The sequence below is a fragment of the Rousettus aegyptiacus genome, unplaced genomic scaffold (assembly GCF_014176215.1).
Source record: "Rousettus aegyptiacus isolate mRouAeg1 unplaced genomic scaffold, mRouAeg1.p scaffold_m13_p_8, whole genome shotgun sequence".
In the NCBI taxonomy this organism is placed as follows: Eukaryota; Metazoa; Chordata; class Mammalia; order Chiroptera; family Pteropodidae; genus Rousettus; species Rousettus aegyptiacus.
In genome coordinates, this window is record NW_023416311.1 from 15,529,189 (window position 1) to 15,543,041 (window position 13,853).

The window sequence follows — 13,853 nt, forward strand, 5'->3', positions numbered from 1 at the left end:
CTTTAATTAAAATTAAAAACTTTTGCACTTCAAAAGACAGCATTACAAGATGAAGAAACAAGCCACAGGCTAGGAAAAGTATCTATAAATTTTGAATTTGTTACCCTGTAATATATAAAGTCTTAGAACTCAATACGAAGACAAACCACTCAATTTAAAAATGGGCAAAAAACTTGAATAAAGATTTTACCAAAAAAGATACAAGAGCCAAGAAATACATGAAAAGGGCCCAATATTGTTAATGGTCAGAGAAAACACAAATTAAAATTAGTATAGCTAAAAAAAAAAAAAAGACCATATCAAATGTTGATGAAGAGGTAAAACAAATGGAATTCTCCTACTTTGCAGACTATCATTTGTAAAATGATACAATCACATTGGAAAACAGCTTTTTAAAAAAGTTAAGTATAACTTTTGAACCAGCAGTTGCACTCTTAAGAATCTACCCAAGAGGAATGAAATACATGTCCACACGAAGACTTGTATATAAATGTTCACAGCAGCATTATTTGTAATAACCCCAAATGGAAACAACTCAAATGTCCATCAGCTGATGAATGGATAAACGGAATGGGGCAAATCCATACAATGGCATACTGTTCAATCATAGCAAGGTACGAAGCACTAATATGCAGTCATGTGGATGACCCCAGAAAACACGATGCTAAATGAAAACGGTGAGACCACATTGTATGAGAATGTTCTGAAGCTGGATTGTGGGTCTGGTTGTGCAACGCTATGCATTTACTAAGAATCATGGACTTGTATACTTACAATGGGTGTGTTTTATGGTGTGTGAATTACATACCAATAGAGCTGTTTTAAAAATTTGTTAGATAAAAGCACCATATTCGTTAATACTTTTACTATGTTTTCCCAATATACTCCCAGAAAATAATTTCAGCCTACACAAACAGAAAATGAAATTAAGGAGGGAAAAAGCTAATATCTATAGTGGTATCAAAAAGTAACAACGATCTAGGAAAAAAAATAAAAAATATGTGCAAGATCACGACATAGAAATCTGCAAAAACTGAGAGAAACCAAGGATGACCGAAAGAAAAGATTTATACCATGCCTACCATCAAAGACTCAGTATTGTAAAGATGGCAATTCTCCCCAAACTGCAACACAACTCATGTCAAGTGGCTTTTGGTTTTGTTTTAGACACCTGACCAGCTACTCCCAGTGGAAAAGGAAATGCAAGGAACCTCGAGTAGCCGAGTGCTCTTGGAGAAGGAGAGAGGACTTACTCTACCAGTTACTGAGATATACCCCAAAGCCCCAGTGACTCAAGGTGGAGCCTGAGGGAGGCAACGAGAGCCCAGAAAAGGCCCGGGCTGAAGTGAAAACTGATTTATGGCCAGGTGGCACTGAAAAGCAGGGAATGACTAAATGGTGGCTCGTCATCGTAACTCACCAAAAAGAATTAAATTTGAGCTCTGTCTCACAGTCTTAGGAAGTGGACTGGAGAGAAGATAGCCTGCGGAAGTCAAGGTGAAAGGTAAATAGTATGGGTTTTCAATGTATTTTAGGAAAACAAATACAGGTCATGTGCCAAATAGGACTTGAAACCAGAGTTTTTCCAAGTTCAGTGTGTAACATTTAAGGAACATCTACGAGACCACATTAAATTAAGAACTCTCGCTAGAACCATGATGGAGAACAAAAAGGCAAACTACATAAAAGAAAAGATGGGCCCACACACTTGACAAAGGGCTTCCATCCCGATGTGATATTTTTAAAAACCTGAATCATACTTGACCACCAAATAGAAAATTGGCAAGAGAATGACACATGCACCTAATGGAACAGGACAGCTCACCAGCCAGTGAGTTCCTGAGGAGCCACCATCTCTGAGGGTGATGGAGAAGACTCAGAACAATGAAAGCCACCATCCACCCTGCTCATGGCTAAGAGCAGACAAGGCTTTGAAGGCGCCCCTGGTGGCCCCAGGAGGGTCACCCTACTCAGGAAGGATTGACCTTACCTGCTAAAAAGACAGCCATTCAGCACCAACAGAAATGCACCCATGCCTCAAGAAACACAGGCCTGTGACCCTCAGAGCAGCACTGCTGGAAACACCCCAACGTCCCTCTGCAGGTGTGACATGAACGAGAACGCAGGAACAACTGTGTCTAGACCTGGCTAATCTCATATACGTCACGTGTACAAGCAGACAGACCCAGAGCTGTGAACCACCATTTACAGGAAGATCAAAAATAGACAAACCAATCTAAACTCCTCAGGGAGACCCTCAGTTGGTCAGACAGGCCAGGGCAGTGACCAGCCTGAGTCAATCCAGGCCACTGTCAGGGAGCAGGGACCAGAGCTGGCCCGGGCAGCAGTGTCAGAGTCGTTCTCTTTAGAACACTGAGCACTGATGTTACTGCAGGACTCAAGGAAGGTTTAAAAACACCCAACACAAGTACCAGAATCCTGTAAGGGCTTTCCCCGCCATGCGAGCCTGACTGGGATTCACAGGAATTTCCTGTCCCACCCCTCAAACGTGCAACAGGACTGCTATCCCTCCTTTCCCAGACTGCAGCACCCTGCTCCTGCCTCACCCTTGGACAGAGAGGGACCTCCATGCAGGGAACTTTCCAGAGAAGAGGCCCCACTGGCCTGGGAGCTCCTGCTGAGTCCGCATTTTCTACTGTGTAAATGTATGTTTACTCTGTAAATTTCTGGGTGTGGACTTTCTCCCTGTGGATCTATAATTTCTCAGAAGCTGAGAAATGACCTGAAAAAAAAAAAAACAAAACGCTCAATAAAGGGAGAGAGAGAAAGCTACCTTCCCCTCCATGGCTGGTGAGGCTGGGGAGGGGATGCCTGGTGGGGGAGGGGAGTGGGTTCCAGCCTCTCCTGGGCCCAGGAAGTACCTGACCCAGTGGCCAAGCCTCACAGGCAGGACAGAGCTTCTAGACCTCGCAGGGGAGGGTGTGGGCAGCTCCTGCCTGCTTCATCTCTTTTCACACTGCCCACCTAGTTGGATACAGGCCTGCCTTGTTTGAGAGTTCCCTAAACCTCAACAAGCTTTTCCCTTCCCAGACCCAATAGTGCTTTTTCCCAGCCCAATCCAAACACAGGCCCACCACCCGAGGCAAAGCTAGGACCCAGTGGGCAGGCATCGCTGACTATCCTCTCTAGAGGAGAGAAGGGACAGCGGAGGGCCAGACTGCAACTAGTTTGCACAGGAAGAGCAGAGCCAGGGGCTGGCAAGCAAGGGCATGAGCAGCCTGGCCGTCTATCAACTACTTCCACCTCCTGACCTGGGACTGACCTCATGCCAGGTACTGGGCACATGTCCCAGCGGCCCATGTACAGAACGAGGTGGCCATATTCCCATAGAAGTCTTGCAGGACAATATGGGGCCCCCAGTGGGTGAAGTTTGGTCCAGAGGCCAGGCTGCCCCTCACTCGCTTCCAGAGAGAGCAAAGACCGTTGAAAGCTAAAAGGAGGTGGCTGGGCTCTGCTAGGCATTCCTAGAAGAGAGGCTGGGGGAGTAGCAGTGGCCGGACACCAGCTGACCCTGAGTCACAGGAGAAGCCAAGGCTGGGCCAGGCAACCCCACCCAGGCTATTAGGAAATGGGGAGGAGGATGGGAAGGGGCTGGTCAGTGTGCCAGGGCAGATGCGCAGGCCCATTGGGAAATGAGGTGGCTCCCACTTAACCCCCACATGGCCATCTGCTAGTTGGGGGGACCCCAGGAGCTGCCCAAGGAGGCCCACCCATGGGCAGGAGACCTGCAGAGCACAGGGGTGGGAGTGGGTGCAAGGTTGGCCCTTGGGGCTGTGCCATAGCCCAACTTGGATCCTGAAAGTGACTTCAGAGTGGAAGCAGCCCCCTCAGCCTCTCCCCTGTGCAGTTACGCCTGTCACCTGGCTGCCTGACAGGAGGGGGTTAACGGAACCCAGGGCCAGCAGGGCTGGGTTGGCTGGCGACAGGGCGCTGGCTGTCCTGGAGGTGGGGAAATCCAGAGGCAGGAACAGCCAGCCCCCAGCAAACACGAAGCTCCTGCCTGCTTAAGGCCTGCTCTGCATGCAGGATGGCCCTGAGGAAAGGTGAGGCTCCCCATGTCCCCGAACCCACTGGGGCAAGGGCAATCCCCAGGGAGGGCTCAGCTCTGGGTAAACCAAAGCCTTGGGGAGCCAAGGGGGGGGAAATGGTGCTGTAGGGGTGTTTGAGAGGGGTGAGGCTGTGCCAGGCCCCTGAGGGTCTCCTCCTCTTGCCCAAGGGTCTTGGACTGCAGCCTAAGTGAGGCAGGGTGGGTGTTTCCTTACACCCCAACCCAGGCACCTTGCTCTGAACCCTCTGCTGGGCTGGGGCCTGCTGCCCTCCCAGCCACTTGGAGCCAAAGCCACTGCTCTCTTATCCTGTCTCAGGGCCTAGCTCCATCCAGCTGGGTGCAGGGCACCCTCCAGTGCTGTCTCTGCCCAACCCCAAGATCCCAAGCTCTCTGAAGGCAGGGATGGGCCGATTCAGGGGGCAGCCCAGTGCCTAGCAGAGATTCTGGGGCATTGTTGCTAGGGAGCCCGGCACCTTTTTGTGTGGAGATACAACCTGACGCTGGTGAGTTGAGTCTTGAGTTGATGGTCTAGAGTCCCTGTCTGCCACTGAGGCCTGCACCCTGTTCCTTTCCCCACACCAGTGCTGGGCCAAGTCCCTGGGTGCAGGCCGCACACGCCTGGTTCACTGTCCAGCCCCTAAGGGCAACAAGTGCATACTCACCCAAGCCCCCTCCAGAATATTCTCGCTCACACCTTTCTCCATGCCTACCTGGCAGCCTGGCCCAGCTTGTGTTCCCCTTGGCCTAATCACCAGGTGCCCAGCCATGTTTTCTCTGTAACAGGCACTGCTACCTCATCACTCCTGTTAGTTTTGAGCTGGGGAACTTTCCAGTTGACCCGCCTTCCACTCCTGATTTAAGTGGGGTGACAGCATATCTCAGCTCACACCTTTCTCTAGTCCAATTAGCAGCACCTTTTTACGGTTGAGTGCTGTGGTCTGGATGCTAAGTCACATGGTGGCCTACATGTGTGGGCCAAAGCCTATAAATGTCTGTGTCTTGCTTACCCCAGGGCTCATCCTGGGCCCCTCAGTGCCACCTCTCCCTGAGCCCCTCTCTCTGCAGGAGGCCTGGCCCTGGCGGTGCTGCTGGTCTCCTGGGCACTGGGCCCCTGTGGCCTGGAGAAAGTGGAGCCTGGAGTGCCAGGGGATGCCGAGGGCCTGCAGTGCCCAGCCATCTGCACCTGTGGCCATGATGACTACACAGACGAGCTAAGCGTCTTCTGTAGCTCCCGGAATCTCACTCAGGTACCTGATGGCATTCCAGAAGGTGCCAGAGCACTGTGGCTGGATGGCAACAACGTCTCCTCCATCCCCGAGGCGGCCTTTCGGAACCTCTCTGGCCTGGGCTTCCTCAACCTGCAGGGAAGTGGGCTGGCCAATCTGGAGCCAAGGGCACTGCTGGGCCTGCAGAACCTCTACCACCTACACCTGGAGCGAAACCAGCTGCGTGGCCTGGCGCCTCGGACCTTCCTGCACACACCAGGCCTGGCTTCACTTGGCCTCAACAACAACCTCCTCAGCAAGGTAGACGAGGGCCTCTTCCAGGGCCTGGCCAACCTCTGGAACCTCAACCTTGGCTGGAACAGCCTGGCCGTGCTTCCCGACACCACGTTCCAGGGCCTGGCCAACCTGCACGAGCTGGTGCTGGCGGGCAACAAGCTGGCCTACCTGCAGCCACCGCTCTTCTGTGGCCTTGGTGAGCTCCGGGAGCTGGACCTAAGCAGGAATGCCCTGAGGAGCATCAAGGCCAATGTCTTCGTCAAGCTACCTAAGCTCCAGAAGCTCTACCTAGACCACAACCTCATTGCTGCAGTGGCCCCGGGGGCCTTCCTGGGTATGAAAGCACTGCGCTGGCTGGACCTGTCACATAACCGCGTGGGTGGCCTCCTGGAAGACACCTTCCCGGGCCTGCTGGGCCTGCATGTCCTGCGCCTCTCACACAATGCCATTGCCAGCCTGCGGCCCCGGACCTTCAAGGACCTGCACTTCCTGGAGGAGCTACAGCTGGGCCACAATCGTCTCCGGCAGCTGCCGGACAAGGCCTTTGAGGGCCTTGGCCAGCTGGAGGTGCTCATGCTCAATGACAACCAGATCCAGGAGGTCAAGGCAAGCGCCTTCCTTGGTCTCTCGAACGTGGCCGTCATGAACCTCTCTGGCAACTGTCTGCGGGATCTTCCAGAGCGAGTGTTCCAAGGCCTGGCCAAGCTGCACAGCCTGCACCTGGAGAGCAGCTGCCTGGGCCGTATCCGCCAGCACACCTTCGCTGGCCTCTCGGGGCTGCGCCGGCTCTTCCTCAAGGACAATGGCATTGCAGTCATTGAGGAGCAGAGTCTGCGGGGACTCCCTGAGCTCCTGGAGCTGGACCTCACCTCCAACCAGCTCACGCAGCTGCCTGGCCAGCTGTTCCAGGGCCTCAGAAAGTTGGAATACCTGCTCCTGGCCCGCAACCGGCTGTCAGCACTGTCGGCGGATGCCCTAGGGCCCCTGCAGCGCACCTTCTGGCTGGACGTCTCACACAACCACCTGGAGGCCCTGCCGGAGGGCTTACTCTCACCACTAGGGCAGCTGCGCTACCTCAGCCTAAGGAACAATTCATTGAGGACCTTTGTGCCACAGCCTGCTGGCCTGGAGCGCCTGTGGCTGGAGGGCAACCCCTGGCACTGCGGCTGTCCCCTCTGGGCCCTGAGGGCCTTTGCCCTGCAGCACCCCGCCGTTGTGCCCCGTTTTGTCCAGGTTGTCACGGAGGGGGATGACTGCCAGCTACCTGTGTACACCTACAACAACATCACCTGTGCCAGCCCCCCCAGCGTCTTGGGACTCGACCTGCGTGATGTCGGTGAGAATCACTTTGCTCACTGCAGACCTTAAGCTTGTCCAGGCCAGACACCACCCCGGGGTCAGAAAAGGTCTTTGCCCTCCCCAGAGCCTGGTGGGCACTCTGCTCCTCAGTTCTTAGGGGCCAGGCCCCACACCACTCACTTATTGGGGTCCTTTCCCTGGGGGACAGAATCCTCGGGTTTGCTTGTGTGGGCTCAGGACCTATGGGCCCTAGCTTGGTCCCTGAGGGCCAGATCAGAAGCGTTGAGGACATAGCCCTCCCCAGCTGTCATCCATTAAAAGCAATCTAATAAACATGGCCTGTGACCACAGGATAAAACTATAGGGTAGAAAAAAGTACCTGCAGATCCCTGCTCCCGATGCCAGCTCAGCCCAAACCCGCTCTGGCTGCCTCAGTCCCACACACCCTTCCACTGCCCTCCCTGTGCTGAAATTCTTTCTCTTCATGTCCTCCCACCCTGGGTGTTTCCAGGACGCCCACCTGTACTTGAGGGGTGGAACGCACTTACTCAGACCCTCCTGGGACAGCATTCTTGGAGGTGGCCTGGTCCTGGGAAGCAGCAGCCACTGATCCAAGAGGCCCAGCAGTATCAACTGGGGCCAGCATGGGTGCTGATCTTCTCCAGGCCCCCGTGATCCTGGCCAAAAACCTCAATGGCACTTCCTTTTCCCCCGGCCTTCGTCTTTCGGGACCGCCCCTCCCCCACATCCCCTTCACTCTCAGGAAATACCCATCCATCCTGCTCCCAGGAAGTGGTACCTGAGGTTGCCTTCCTGGACGCCCCCGCCACTCCCGCCCCAGATCTTCCCCAGCTCTTCTGCTGAGAACCTAACTAACCTCTTCCCTTGAAAAAAGTGGCACTCCCACCACGCTTCTGCTTTTCAGAATGGTCTTCCCTCCTGACTTCCTGGGAAAGATTCAGGAAGAGTCCTGGGACTGACTGTGTTTCCCACTCGCCTCTCCCGCTCTCAGCTCTGCCCCAGACCCTGGTGTGGAGGGTGGGGTGGGCAGTCAGCACTAGCAGCCACAGGCCCCCACGCACATTTCTTCAGTATCTCAAATCCCTCTACAAATCTTCACCAAAATTCATTCAAACACATCCTTGCCCAAGTCTTCAAAAGCCTGTGGACAACAGGCCTGCTGGCCCAGGCCCTGGGACTTACGGATGGATGCAGTCTGCTACAGGACATATACCACACTCTGAGGCAGAGGCGGGACCAGGATAGTATGATCCAGACAACTTGTAATCGCAGTAGCAAGACATGTTTAACCACGGGCTCCTCTGAAGTTACAGATTTAATATCTTACAGGGTGCTCCCCTCCGTCACCACAATCAATTATCGCCCTACAGGCTGCCGGGGACTTGAGGGTGAAAAAGTCTCCAGGCAGCCTCCAAACCCACAAGCTTTGTAGACAATGTGAAGACTCAGGAGGGGCCTGTCTCTGGGGCACGTGACTACCACGACATGAAAAGGGGATGTGCCGGGACCAGAGATCAGGCCATGCACCAGGATCCTATACTGTCCCCCGGGGCCTGCTGCGGGCCAACCCAGCAGAACCACTCATTGTTAGTGCCTCCGGTGACAAAATGCTGCTGAGACATTGAAATATCACCAAGGGCCCAGGCAGGGAGATGTGCGCACAGTGACGGCCCCACAGCCAGCCTTCAGGGAACTGCACACAGGACATCTGCTCGAGTCTGGGAGCAAGAGCCTCACAGTGGTGCCAAGCAAGAGAAGACGCTTGAGGCTGCTTCTATCAGGATAGCTGAACAGGAGTCTCATTCAGAATCTTCTGGGCTATGGCAGCAAGTACAGGAAAGGCAGGGCTCTGGGGGAACTCTTGGATGAAGTCTCGGCCCTCCTCCAGGCTCCTTGTGAGCTCGGGGTCCAGGGGCACAGAACCTGCAAAGACAGAAGGGTGAGGCAGTGAGAGTGAGGCCCAGGCGGCCATGTCCATGTACTTCCCGCTGCCCAGGAACCGCTGTCAGTGCTGCTTTAGCCCAGAGCGAACACCCTGTGAGCAGCACTCTGGCTGAGGTGCCTGGAAGGGCTCTCAGCCTCAACTTCTACCTCAATAGCCAGCAGCCCACCCAGGAGGCCCAGGCCTGCTGCCTGGTGCTCTGCCCACTTGCTGAAAAGAGCAGGGCAAGCACTGGGCACAGGTGGCCATGCACAACCGGTGTACCCCCACCCCCACCCCACAGAGGTGCTCCAAGAGCCAGAGCTGCAGTCACTGGGGTCTCAGGTGTCAGCTGTGGGCTCCTCCTTAAAGCCTGGGTGGTGGCGCCTTTCTCTCAGACCATTTCTTTTCGCTTGGTCAGCAGTGACTAGCATTAGAGATAAATTGATGCCCGCAGATGAAGGAAGACAGGTGAACACGGCTGCTGCCATCTTCCCCCACCTTGGGGGAAGTGGGCATAGGTAGGCGGAACTACCTGGAGCAGAGGGGTGAGGGGAGCCCTGACCCACTCACCTAGGAAGGGGACTCCAGCGTGTCTGGCCAGCTCCTCACCACCTCCCCTGGAGAAGATGTTGGTACACTCCTAGAACAGAGGTGCAGGGTCCACCTGAGGACTCTCTCCACACTCAAGGGTTGGGAGCTGGGAGCAGGTGGGTGGGGTACAGCAACATCCTTACCCTCCCAGGCTTCCTCCGCCCCCACCCAAAGGCTGGTGGTGGTGGCCCCACGACTTCCCATGACTCACATTGCAGTGTGGACAGACAAAGCCACTCATGTTCTCCACAACACCGATCACCCGCAGCCCTGTCTTCTTACAGAAGGTCAGCTCCCGCCTCACGTCCCCCACAGACACTGCCTGCAGACCAGGGAAGAGGGGCAGGCCAATGGGCATCTTGAACATTCGACCAAGATGAACATGGAGTAGGGAGAGGAGCCCACCAAGTGAGGTGACGCACTGGGAAATGGAATGCTGCTCCGCAGTACCTGGGGCGTGGTAATCACGAGGGCCCCCAGGGGGCTGTAGGGGCGCAGGGCATCCACTGCGGCCATGTGCTCATCAGAGGTTCCTGGGGGTGTATCCACAACCAGGTAGTCTAGCTGCCCCCAGGCCACGTCAGACACAAACTGTTTTATCAGCGCTGCAAAGACCCAGGGAGGTCAGGTGGCAGGGATCTCAGGAGGGGTATCCCCAAGCCCGCCGCTTCCACCTGGCCTCCAGTGCACAGACCTTCTTGCAGGTCCTGTGACCCTGAGAGCATGAGGGCTCCATGCCACTCCTCACCCAGAATAGGGAAGCACAGTCCAGCAGGAAGGTCCTCCCATCTGTTGGGCCACGCCATCCCACAGGACTTCTGCTCAGGCCTCGGTGGAGGACGGCTGGAGCTGTGACCCTTCTGGGGTGCCTGGGGACACCTCACCTTTCACAGCCTTAGAGATGATCTAAGTGGAAGCAGCCCCTGCCCTGTACCCACTACTCACACTTGCGGCCTCACCACCAGCTAGAGGGGTTTAATGCCACTTGCTGGTGCAGAGGTGCTGGAGCCCAACTGTGCTCTCCCCCAACACACACAGGGTGGGCTGGGGTCTCGGCAGACCCACCCTTCCTGCCCAGAAGGGGACCCTGTAGCAGATGGCCACATAACTGTACTTCACTCTCATTGCCCACACCCATCAAGTGGAAGTGCACACCAACGCCAGGCTGGGGCCTGACTGGTCAGGTGAGCAGGAGGCCCTTGGAGTCAAGAGGGTCACAGCCCCACGTTCCTGCAGTTTTGGCTTTTTAATTGAGCACAGAAGGGTTAGCGAGTGGAGGCTTTAAGGTCAACAGTGCCATCCCCTACCCGGTCATTACCATTCTTCTTGGGGCCTCTCCACACCACAGCCTCATCTGGCCTCTCCAGGAGGAAACCCACGGACATGAGGGAGATGCTCTGCTCCTGGTCCACGAAGACGGGCACCCAGCCACTGTCACATTGGTGAACAGCCTTGCCCTCTGCCCGGAGCATTCGGGGGATGCTGGGGCCACACAGGTCCACATCAAGAATTCCCACCTGCAAGGAGGAAGGATGTCTGCATGGCATGTAGGGGCCTCCCAAGGCAGGAAGAAACCAGCTGGCTGCCTTGTATGTCCACTGCAAGGGGCAGGGGCAGTGGCTGGGGACAGAGGTGCTCACCTTCTTGCCTGCATGGCGCAGAGCCAGGGCCAGCTCCGTGGAGATGGTGCTTTTCCCGACCCCACCCTTTCCCGAGAGGACAAGGATGATATGCTGGATGCCGGCCAGGTTTCCAGGCTCTGCTCAGAAGGGTAAGAGGGGAGACCCTTTGCATTCACTGCTCACTCACTGGGTCATCAAACACCTCCCTCCCTGAGACCAGGTGGTCCTGAAACCTGTCTCTTCCACGGAAGGTCTTCCTGCAGGCCCCAGACCTGAACCACTGGTTCCTCCAATGCTGCCGCTCCCACTACTGTCTGAAATGCCCCAAACTGTTGTTCTTTCTAGTGCATATGTGTGTGATTGCACACCTATGTGCTTGCACACCTATGTGCTTGCACACATGGGCGATGAACCAAAGACTGCTGCCTCCCAGCTTATTCCAATGGAACTGCATAGAGACTAATGCAGATGGAGCCATTATAGCCATGAGGGACTTCTGTGCCTAGGTAGCACCCACCCCTCTCCTCTGGGGTCAGAGAGGCACTTGAGGCAGCCTTGACCTCCAGTCTCAGGAGGGACACTTACAGTTCTGGAGATCCGGAGCAGCTGCAATCATGTGTGCATGTGTATGTCAGTGTCACCAGGATGCTGGCTGTGCCTTAAGAAATCCCAGGTACACAAGGGCAGGCACAGGATGTACCTGCATCCTTGGTCATTCCCACACAGGTCCTGGGCCCAACAACTCTGTGGATCTCTACTGGCCACCAGCCACTTTGCCCCAGCTTTTCTTCCTTCCAAATGTCACCAGATAAATACTGTCGCAATCCTTGCACCCTGCATGAGTTGCCATCTGCATATACACAACCCTCAGTCCCTCTGCAAAGCCCCCACATTCTTGCCCCAGCACCCTCAAGACCTCACCATCCTGACTCCTGCCTGGCCTCCAACAAGCTGCTCTCTCCGCCACCCTCCCTGCACACCTGGGTCCCCGGGTGGGGCTCAAGCATAAATACTGTCCCTCCTCCTGATCCTTTTCTCAAGGGTACTTTCAAAGGCCTCCACCTCCAAAGCTTCCCTAGGAAGGGCGCCTTCCCTTGCTCTTAAGCAGGTCCTTGTCATCATTGCATTACAGTGCCTGTCATAGGTCTGCTTCCAGCATGTGGGGCTGGGACACCTTGAAAGGTGACAAGGAAAATGGAATCACCCCCATTACTGCCTGCAAACACCAAGCCCCAGACCATGGCTACAGGTTACCCCTATAGCGATTGAAGAGATTATTTACTTTGACTACTTAACATCAAATGGTATTTGAGAGTAAACTTCACTTTTGTTGGAAAAGGGGAATGCTCTGGTGGAAATACGAGAGCCAGATCTGGGTCCTGGTTCAGCCAAGCTCTTAATTGCAAAGATCTGCTTTCCTCACTGGTGGGAGTGGGGAATTTTATCTGAGACTCAAACAGGACACTCATGTTCTTGTCAGGTAACTGGAAGGAGCAAAGAACTTCTCAGACAGCAATTCTTACGAGTCAGCCAAAGAACCTTTCATTGCTAAGTAAACTTATAAACAAACCAGGTATATTCACTGAGTGCCTACTAGATGTGAACGGCTGTGATGGAAGGGGCAAGAAAAGCAGTACCTCCCTTGAGAAAAAAAGAAACTGACATTGCTAACAAGTCCCTAACAAATCCTAGTGACCCTCATCATTAAGTATAACCATTCACGATTATTTGATACACTGGACAAGTCTGTAAGAAAGATAAAACTGACATCCATGATTACCTTAGGGCACAGGAAGGTCAAAAAAAAATTTTTTTTTTTTTTTTTTACCACATACTCTGTTAGGCCTTTTGAATTTTTATGTGCATCTTCCCCCTAGCTAGTTTTTTTTTTTTTTAAACAAATCAATCTAGAAGATATTCCTACCTTGTAGTGAATTTAACACACCGTTTCAGATTTTTTCCCTTCAGTGTTATGATCTTATGGATAAGTTCAGCCTGTAAGAGTTTGGTGCCCAAGGCACGAGGCCAGAGGTCTTTCAGAAGATAATATGGCAAACCCCTATTTATGAAGGTCTATTTTGGTTAAACTGTGCAAATCTAATTATACCCGCTTGTACGTATTCTGTCCCACACTGCTTTCATTTTTCTTTTTAAGTATTAAGCTTTAGAATGCTAGAATAAAACTTCCACAAAGAAGTAAAAGCATGTGATGTTCTGGCTTCTTTTTGAAATCCCGTAAAAAGAATCTTTCCTAACCATTAAAATCTAAGCCTCAAATTTTGCCTCCTCACCAGGATACCAAAACAAACAACAAAAAACCCATGGCATAAAACAGGGCAGAATTGTGTTTTTAACAGCGAGTATGTTCTCTGCCTGAACTCAACGTCCACGAGCAGCGCCGCAGTTACATGAAAACTTGTAACCTGAGTTACAAGTAGAAGGACACGTGCGCCTCCGCGACCCTTACAGTACAAATAAGACGATTCGCTAAACACCCGTAGCTCCGACCAGCAGCTACAGACCAGCTTCTTTCCGCTCCTCCCGGTACCAGCAAACTCACCCGCCGCCTCCTCCATCTCTTTCGTTGAGCCGCGCGGCTTCCGTCAGCTTCCACTCACTCCGTCCGCCTCCAGTCAGAGTGAAGAGCTTTTGGACCAATGGGAAGAGCGAGCCCGTCCCCTGGTTCCTCTTGATAGGCCTACTCGCGCTTCTCTCAGCCAATCAGGTCACACGACGAGTGTACGCAGGTTCCGGCGCGGACAACGTACAGGAGAAAGTCCACTTCCGTGTCAACGCCCGACAGCTTGAGATGTGACCAATGGGGA

At 53.7% G+C, this 13,853-nt stretch overlaps 2 protein-coding genes across 5 annotated transcripts; one reads left to right on the forward strand and one right to left on the reverse strand.

Moving 5' to 3' along the window:
* Nucleotides 1–3,900: 3,900 nt before the first annotated feature.
* Nucleotides 3,901–7,231, forward strand: IGFALS (insulin like growth factor binding protein acid labile subunit). Its single transcript, XM_016136600.2, has 2 exons — nucleotides 3,901–4,064; nucleotides 5,135–7,231. The coding sequence occupies exons 1-2, from the start codon at nucleotides 4,049–4,051 to the stop codon at nucleotides 6,937–6,939; spliced, it is 1,821 nt and encodes a 606-aa protein (XP_015992086.2). The 5' UTR covers nucleotides 3,901–4,048; the 3' UTR covers nucleotides 6,940–7,231.
* A 926-nt stretch (nucleotides 7,232–8,157) lies between these two features.
* Nucleotides 8,158–13,803, reverse strand: NUBP2 (nucleotide binding protein 2). Of its 4 annotated transcripts, none has more exons than XM_016136614.2 (7): nucleotides 13,589–13,803; nucleotides 11,047–11,165; nucleotides 10,725–10,923; nucleotides 9,857–10,011; nucleotides 9,618–9,728; nucleotides 9,386–9,455; nucleotides 8,158–8,814 (listed from the first exon to the last, which is right to left on the reverse strand). In XM_016136614.2, the coding sequence occupies exons 1-7, from the start codon at nucleotides 13,602–13,604 to the stop codon at nucleotides 8,669–8,671; spliced, it is 816 nt and encodes a 271-aa protein (XP_015992100.2). In that variant the 5' UTR covers nucleotides 13,605–13,803; the 3' UTR covers nucleotides 8,158–8,668. The 4 variants fall into 4 exon arrangements, with proteins under 4 accessions (XP_015992100.2, XP_015992102.2, XP_015992101.2 ...); XM_016136616.2 differs by lacking the exon at nucleotides 13,589–13,803 and adding an exon at nucleotides 13,496–13,579; XM_016136615.2 differs by lacking the exon at nucleotides 13,589–13,803 and adding an exon at nucleotides 11,614–13,563.
* Nucleotides 13,804–13,853: the final 50 nt, after the last annotated feature.

What these genes read in the sequence shown, in the direction of transcription:
- NUBP2 (XM_016136614.2), bottom strand. An exon ending in TCGTGATTACCACGCCCCAG is followed by an intron (nt 9,729 to 9,856) that starts GTACTGCGGAGC and finishes CCTGGTCTGCAG; the next exon opens with GCAGTGTCTGTGGGGGACGT. An exon ending in CGCTGGAGTCCCCTTCCTAG is followed by an intron (nt 8,815 to 9,385) that starts GTGAGTGGGTCA and finishes CTGTCTTTGCAG; the next exon opens with GTTCTGTGCCCCTGGACCCC.